The sequence below is a fragment of the Nicotiana sylvestris genome, chromosome 10, assembly GCF_000393655.2.
Source record: "Nicotiana sylvestris chromosome 10, ASM39365v2, whole genome shotgun sequence".
Lineage (NCBI taxonomy): Eukaryota > Viridiplantae > Streptophyta > Magnoliopsida > Solanales > Solanaceae > Nicotiana > Nicotiana sylvestris.
In genome coordinates this window covers 123,007,439-123,016,105 of record NC_091066.1, presented here as the reverse complement: position 1 = coordinate 123,016,105, position 8,667 = coordinate 123,007,439, and the positions used below count along the sequence as shown (strand labels likewise).

Sequence of the window (8,667 nt, the reverse complement as noted above, 5' to 3'; positions counted from 1 at the left end):
AAGGCCGAGAAGAAGCTGGCTCAGGCTGTTGTTCATGCTCGTTTGCAAGCTAGGAGGTAGGCCTTCGTGGAAGCAAGCACCAAAGGTGTCGATCTCCCTGCTGAGATTGAGAAAGCCAGAGCCTTGGAGGAAGCATTAGCACCTTCAACTACTTCGGATGAGGGTTTCGGAAGTAATTCAGACAGTAGTGAGGGTGAGGAATAGACTCGCATTGTCATCTTTGCTTATCCTTTTCTTTCTTTTTGCATATGGACTCCTCAGGGGAGCTTTGTAAGGACACATTCTGTAAATGTATTTTTAAAAATGCAAAAAGACCCTTTTATTTCAAGTCTTCAAATTTTATTTTTCAGTTCTTATGCAAAGCTGATATCTTGAATTTTGATGTCAACTCTTTAGAACCCATAATTGGGACAATATAGACCCTCGAGATCGGGCACCATCCCGAGGCTAGATCGATATGTGGATCTCGATGGCTCTTTTGGAGCCTATACTCATAGTGACAGAGATCCTCGAGATCGGACACCATCTCGAGGCTAAATTAATAGCTCTTTTAGAGCCTATTTTTGTAGTAACAGAGATCATCAAGATCGGGAACCATCTCGAGGCTAGATTGATATTGATGGCTCCTTAGAGCCCATAGTTATAGTAACAGAGATCCTCGAGATCGGGCACCATCTCGAGGCTAGATTGATATTGATGGCTCCTTAGGGCCCATAGTTATAGTAACAGGGATCCTCAAGATCGGACACCATCTCGAGGCTAGATCGATACAGGAATCTTGATCCCTCGAACGATGTATGACAGCGTCGTTTGTATGACATGACCATGAGGCGACCGGGGTGGTCCCATCGACACACTTCCCCAAAAGTGGTAATGGCATGGTCAGAATTAATTGGCCTTCAGAAAAGGCAAACAGTCATTGCTTGCTCTATATATGTATTTGCTTTCTTCTTATTTGAGGATTCCGCTACTTTGAGAAACTATCCTTTTTATAGAGCCCTTCTACCTTGCGCCAGTTCTTTCACCATTTTAGTTCAAAGCTTTCACCTAAGTTTTCATTTCCCTTCTCTTGTTTCACCATAGCTATGGCTGCTATGCCCAAATTTGTTCACCAAGAAGAGGAGAGTTCTGCTCTGCTTCGCTCTTGGTCGGTGGTACACCGCCGGCGTACGGTGAGCTAACCTCGAGATGCTTTGTCTCGAGAAGGGACTTTACGTTAGAGAGACCTCCCAACGTTCAGGGCCATTGGGAGCATGCATCGAGGTTCATCTCATCCATAGGAGAGGAACACCTTGAGGCAGTTAGGAGAGATTGAGGATGGGGAGAAAAGGTGGTACTGCAGGTACCTTCCCTGGAAGAGAGCATCATGGCTCATGTAGAGGGATTTTTGAACATATACATGTACCCCTTTACATTAGGCCCTCTCAATAGAGTCATGCTCGAGTTTTGTAGTAGATATCGGGTTAGCTTGGCACAGGTTCACCCGTCGTTTTGTAGGATAGCACTGATGATAATGTTCTGTGTAGATAAAGATAGGCTCGAGTTCACCCTCAGCCATCTTATTAGATTGTACTAGCCCTTTCATCACCGAGGCCTGATCACTCTATGACGTCGATCCACCTGGCCCTTTATTGCCAGTAATGAAGAAGATGGGGACCGAGGGTGGATGAGCTGATTTGTCCGAGTGCGGAATGTTGACATTAACCCTGTAGAGTTCTTGCCATTCCCTGAGAAATAGAATTTCACACGTAAGTGGTACACTTATGCTTTTGTCATTTTTGTTCATAGTGGAGACAGACTTCGTAAAGATGTTTTCTTTCCCTTTCTGCAGCAATCCCGTAGTTGCCACATGAGGTCCCTGATCTGGCGGATTGGACTCCAAAACTGGTAGCTTGCTCGACCTACGAGAGCGTAAGTGGCAAGATTTGTCTAAGGGTAGATGTGAGGCAAAACACCATGGTACGTGCTATGTGGTTTATTTTCTTTGAAACGTACTTTCTTTTATGTGTATTAACTCTACCACTGCAGGCATTGGAGAATTTTCTAATATGAGACCGTGCCCCCTTAGAGAGGAGGAAGGATCGCCGGCTTCGGGGCCGAGGAATGATAACAAACGGAAGGAATCCTCGAAGGACGAGGGTTCTTATAGCGAGGCAAGCCCTGCCCGGAGGCTCAAAGAAGATGTATCAGCTAAGCCTGCAGCACCCAAGGCTTCTAGCCTCGAAAAAATGGTTCCTCCTTTGTAGTCATCTTCTTTTCCCTGTCGAAGGTACTTCAAGGGATAAAGATTTTCTACCGCCATCTTATTATCCCGTCGATGGTACTTCGAGGGATACAGATTTTCTGCCGCCATCTTTTTCTCCCGTCGAAGGTACTTCGAGGGATGTTCGAGGCCAGGGGACGCCTAAATCAAGCGGGGTATCGAACGATCATATCCCCCACGAGAGCGGTTCGACTGGGGCCGATGAAACCGGGCCAGTAGATGTATGCTCAATTTTTGAGGAGGCTCGGCGGCTTTGTTTTGTCGTGAATTTTGGTTGACTTTGTTGGTTTTTTCAGTTTTGCATTTTCATTTTCTTACTGGGCTTCTTTTTCATAGGCCTTTGACAAACTCAAGTCCGAGCTGCTCCGACGTGAATCCAGGTTGCGGAAAGCCTTGGACGGGGAAAAATCCCTCAGGCTTCTTAGTGATAAAAGGGAAAAGGAATTGATACACCTTCAGTACGAGATGAATCAAAGCCTGAACTATGAAGGACGCCTCGAGAGATAGGTAACCTTTGCTTTGAGGGGATGCACGTTTCTTCTTCTACCATCGGAGATTAATATTTTGATACTTCAGTTGCAGAGAAAGACAGGGGACCTGGAATGACTTTGGGGCAAAGTTGGTCAGGCCAAGTATGAGTGTAATAAGCTAAGGGCTCAATTTGATGCCCAAGTTACGGCCAAGAAGAATGCTTTGGCCAAGGCTTCTACCCTCGAGGTGCAACTCCGGAATGCTCGTAAAAATAGCTCGGTCCAGACGAGCAGGATTGTAAAGCTCGAGTCTGACCTATTGAAGATGAAGGCCGAGGTCATGGACGCTCGGGCTGAAGCCGAAGACATTTGAGCTAAGGCTGATAAGAAAGTGGTCGTCTACTTAAAAGACATTGCCGACACTCAGGCTGAGCTGAGAGGGACTTTCGATCGAGAGAGCAGAAGCAATGAATATGCCTGATGCAGATCCCGGAGGGAAACCCTCGAGGAGATCCACACTAGGTGCTTCGATCTCTCGAAAGAGATAAAACAGGGCAAGGCGGATGAACACGACACCAAGTTCCTCGTTTCCGATTTCGAAGACAATGAGGAAGGGGCCAACTGAGCCGTAGCCCCCAAGGGGAAAGTAGAATAGGCTTTTCCTATCTGATTCTGTGTATAGGGCTCTTAGAGAGCATTGTAAACGAAACCTTGTATTATTTCATGTATATAAAGAAACGTTTCGGTTTTCTCCTTTCATGAATTTCCATTTGCTTGTGTATTTCTTTTGTTTTTAATTTTGACGTTTGTCAATGATTAGCCAGACAAATCAGGCTTCGGGATAAAACCCTTAGGTTTACAAACCGGCCCTGAGGCTTGTTAGGCTGGCCCGTAGGCTCTTACGCATTTGCCCTTAGGCGCTTTTTAGTTAACCGTTTCGGGCTTAGTCTTCGAGTCGGGTTTCGACTTGAGATCGTCGACCCTTAAGTTTTTGAATTTTAAGCTGGCTCTTAGGCTCTTACGTATTGGGTTGGTACGACCTCTAATATAGGTTGGCGCTTAAGATCTTACGCGTTGGGTCGGTACGACCTCTAACATAGGTTGGCGCTTAGGCTCTTACGTGTTGGGTCGGTACAACCTCTTACATAGGCTTTATTTTTCCCTCATTAAAGACTTTTTGAAGTTTTGTGTTCATCTGACTCTTTGATGGTTCGATGAGAACCTCGATTGTGAGCCGTTATGTAACAATAGTGAGCACCTCGGGAGGTTTTCTTTGACGGCTGAATTGTCTCGAAGCCTTTTATTGTTTGGAGCTGACATGATCGAAGCTCATTTGCTTATGCCGAGGGTAGCCTGATTAACCGATTTTTTTTTAAGTATTTTCAATGTAATTGAAGGCCTGTGATTTTATGGCGACGGGTCGGGCGTCCCCGAGTCGCGTTAGTTTAGTCGGAGCCTTATGACCGTAGCCATTGTGTTTGGCCATAGCCTTTTAGTCCCCTGAGTGAGGTAGCCTCGGCATTTATATCGAGGGTATGCCTTTTTAGGGGTCTTACAAGTTTGAGTATATAGCCTTGACTTTAAGATCGGGATTATGCCCTTTGTAAGGTCTTATAAATTTGAACATGCCTTACTTGAGGTCTTATAGATTCTTTGGTTACTTGGCACAAGTATAATTCATGCCTTGCTTGAGGTCTTACAGATTTGGTATTGCCTTATGGAGGTCTTATGAGTTCAAGGTTGACCGTTTGGGGCCTTATGGCCTCGAGTTTTTGATAGCTCAATGGGGTGACAGCTGGTGATAGTCCTCGAGACATCGAGGGTTTTTGGCTCTAGAGTCGTTCTTTGTAAACTTGATGTTGCTTTATTGAGGGCTTACAAGCTTGAAGTTTTCGGCTCAGAGGTCTTACAACTTCGAGTTTTTGACGTTAGTTCCCGAGAGTTCGGGAAATTTCTGGCCCTTGGGCCATTTCTTGTAAAAAATAACAAACTTCTTTGAAGTGTGAAGTGTTTCAATGGTAGAAGATACTCCTTTGATTACTTGGTACAAGTATGCATGTTTTCATCGTCTAGGGTTCGATTATTCTACGTGGACACAGTTCATTTGACTATTTGGCCCGATACATCATTTTTCAATCGAGATCCTCTTTGGCTCGTCTTGACTTCTTCGGGAAGGTGGTCTCCCGGGGGGTTGAACCCCAGTATTCGAGGTTGATTGAAGAGAAGCCTTGAATACTTGTTAAGTTCTCCTTAGGTAGCATATAGATGTTGCCTCGTTAAAACCCTTGCTGGTAAAACCCTTCTTGGGATAAAATTCGATCGAAGGAAAAGAGTGCAGCGCATGCTTTACAACCTAAGGTCTTCAAGCTGGAAGGGGCTATGATTTTTCTAATCGGACACTTGCATACAGGTTAGTGTAAGACGTAAATAAAAAGGGAGATAGTTATACCTTAGTAGTAATGGCTCTTCGAGCCTCGATATGCTTCAACTGCTCGCTCCGGGGATGCGGTACAGTCCTTTAATCATTCACTCGAGTGCATCTGATGATGTAGCTTGTGATTGCTACTTAGCTGTTTGCTTATCCTTTGGCTCCTTTGATGTTGAAGGTGTCGATGTCGGTGCCACATCGTGCACTACGAACATCTCTCTTGCTGCATGTTGCTCCCCGTATACTATTTTTATTCCGTCCTTTGTTGGAAACTTCATCATTTGATGAAGGGTTGATGGTACTGCTCTCATCCAGTGTATCCATGGCCTTCTGAGCAAGGAATTGTACCTCATGTCTCCTTCGATGACATGAAACTTGACATTTTGGGTTGTGCCGCCCATGTTGACCAGGAGGGTGATCTCCCCTTTCGTTGTTTTCCTCGCCATGTTGAATCCGTTGATGACTCGAGAGGCGGGCAAGATCTGGTCGAGCAGTCCGAGCTGCTCCACCACCCTCGACCTGATAATGTTGGCCGAACTACTTGGATCTACAAGCACACGTTTAAGTTGAAATGTATTCACAAGAAAAAAAATTACCAATGCATCGTCATGAGGCTGAGACAGGGCCTTCATGTCCTCTTCGCTGAATGTGAGAGCATCCTCGGGTATGTAACCTCGAGTTTGCTTTTCCTTGGTGATGCATATTTTCCTTCGTTTGACAATGGGTTCCTGTGGGATGTCGATTCCTCCAACGATCATGTGGATGACATGTTGTGGCTCTTCCGTTTCATTTTTCATGTTCGCCTCTTTTTCCCAAAATTGATTTTTGGCTCGGTCGCTGACGAACTCTCGAAGGTACCCTTTGTTCATTAGTTGGGCTACTTCTTCTCGGGGCTGTCTGCAATCTTTGGTCCTATGACCGTGTGTGCCGTGAAATTCTCACACCAGGATAGGGTTCCTTTGCGACGGATCTGATGGTATGGGTTTTGGCCATCTGGGGTCTTTGATTTTATCTATGGCTAATACGATGTCCGAAATATCAATGTTGAAGTTGTACTCAGACAATCGGGGTGCCTCTGTCGGTCCTACGTATCTGTTGAATCTGGCTCTTCTCATGAGTCCCTGAGGATTCTGACCTCGATCTACCCTTTGGTCGTTTCGGGGTACGTTATGCCTTGGAGCATTTCTTCGATCTTCAGTGTACGGCTGATACCTTTCTTTGTTTGGCCTTGGTTCCTTTGCGAGGAGCCTGCTAGAATACACTAAGCCTGAGGGGGCTCCTATCTGGTCGTCCTCAACCCTAATCTTTGATTGATACCGGTTGTGGACATCCACCCAAGTCACGGCGGGATATTCAACCAAGTTCTGCATTAGCTGCTTCGACGCTATCGAGCTTCGTTCGCTCAAACCTTGGGTGAAGGCCTGTGCTGCCCAGTCATCGGAGACTAGTGGTAATTCCATTCGCTCTATTTGAAAGCGAGATACAAACTCCTGCAACATCTTATTTTCTCTCTGTTTGATTTTGAAGACATCGAATTTCCTTGTAGAAACCTTGATGGCACTGGCATGTGCCTTTATAAAAGAATCTGCCAACATGGAAAATGAGTCTATCGAATTCGGGGGTAGGTTGTGATACCACATCATGGCCCCTTTTGAAAGGGTTTCTCCAAAAAATTTCAACAGGACGGATTCAATCTCGTCGTCCTTCAGGTCATTTCCCTCTACAGCATAAGTGTAAGCAGTGATGTGCTCGTTGGGGTCCGAGGTTCCGTTTTACTTCGGGAGGTCGGGCATCCTGAATTTCTTCGGGATGGGCTTTGGAGCATCAGTCGATGGGAATGGCTTTTGTACGAATTTCTTTGAATCTACACCCTTCAGAATCGGGGGTGCGCCTAGAATCTGATCAACACTTGAATTGTAGGTCTCCACCTTTTTGTCATTGGCTTCTATCTTCTTTTCGCCCGATTCAATCCTCTTTGTGAGGTCCTCGAGCATCTTCATAATAGCGTGGTCGGATGCTGACCCGTTGTTGCTCGATCTTTCCGGTACCTGTTCGGCTCGAGGAGCCGTTTCCGGTGCCGTTATGCTTGGAGTTTTTTGGTAGCTTTGCAGTTGAGCAATTGCCAGCTGTTGTGCCTGCAATATCTCAAAAATCACGTGAAGGCTAACCTCTCGTTCCTCCCGAGCTAGGGTTCTCTGAGCTTCTTATTGGTTTTCATGCATATACTCACGTTAGTGTGGGAGATTACATCGATGTGTTGGGCTATTGCTTGAGACCAGATCCACGGGGATTGGCTCTGGTGCATCCTCAGAGTTTCGCAATGGTACACCGACGCCTGGGACAGCTACACCATTCTCTCCATGGTCCTCAGGACTGTTGTTTTCATGTGCATTCACTGAGTTAGACATTTTGACCTGAAATCAAAGATTCTTGGGCAAGAAAAAGTGTGAAGAATAACTTGCGTTTTCAATAAACCAGCACGAAAACAATCACTATAATTTTTAGCCCCACAGTGGGCCCAAACTATTTACCTTGAAAATGGTAATTACAATTATATTTGATTGTGTGGTTCTAAAAATATGTGATCTATTTTAATGCTAGTTGTTAGTCAATAGATGCGAACTGTGAGCCAGGAAAATGAAATAAGAGCTTGAGAACAATAAGTTATGCAAACCGAATGACCGCGAATCGGGGTGAGTCGAGGTCTCGAGCTGGCCTATACCGGGCCTCGAGGTTGAGCTGATGAGCTTGATTGGGGACGATCGATGAAGGACTAACAGTTCCAAGGGCCTCAATAATGGCTCTTTATGATCAATGATGAATAATAAATAAGGAACAATCAATGAAACATAATAAATGTAAGCAATAATAAATCAAAGGAAAGACAATGGAGAATGTTTAAGTTAGAGAGCAGAGAATGTTCTTGTATTGAATATCATGTCCCCTTACAAAATGACAAAAATCCCCTTTATTTAGGAAGGGGAATCCCAACATAGTACATATGCATTTATTACAAAGGTATGTAGCTGGTACAACTATTTAATATCACGGTACGGACATGTAATATTCTTGTAGACTTAGTCAGCTTTAACCACGTGCCTTTTGGGAATTTTCCGCTTGTCTAAGATAGTCACCGATTTGCACTGCTCCGAGGCCGAGAATAGGGAACCATCAGGATCAAACCTCAAGTTGTGCCTCGAGGCTTCTGAAGATGGGCTGCGAAATGCCATAATGACCACAAAATCGAACTCTCCGATTTTAGCCGTATACAATTTCAGACAAATTGGCCAATTTCACTAAAAATTACATGTCTCTAGCTAGCTTAGCTAGCAAGAGTACTCTTGTAAAGAGAGTTTTGGTGAATTCCAATATCTCTAAAAAGAAGGAATTTTAATTTAAATAATGTATTGACAGAACTCATATCCACACAGCAAAATCCAAAGATGATCCAAGCTTAAAAATGCAAAGGATCTCTTACGACCACTCTAGCCTCCGTTCTCATTCTA

The 8,667-nt window shown here is 44.8% G+C and overlaps 1 protein-coding gene across 1 annotated transcript; it reads right to left on the bottom strand.

Annotated features, from left to right (window-relative positions):
• Window positions 1-5,295: 5,295 nt before the first annotated feature.
• LOC138879897 (uncharacterized) lies at window positions 5,296-5,958 on the bottom strand. Its single transcript, XM_070159541.1, has one exon. The coding sequence runs from the start codon at window positions 5,956-5,958 to the stop codon at window positions 5,296-5,298; it is 663 nt and encodes a 220-aa protein (XP_070015642.1).
• Between the last annotated feature and the right edge of the window lie 2,709 nt (window positions 5,959-8,667).

Excerpts from the sequence above, each read along its gene's own strand:
- LOC138879897 (XM_070159541.1), bottom strand. The coding sequence starts at position 5,958 with ATGAAAAATGAAACGGAAGAGCCACAACATGTCATCCACATGATCGTT.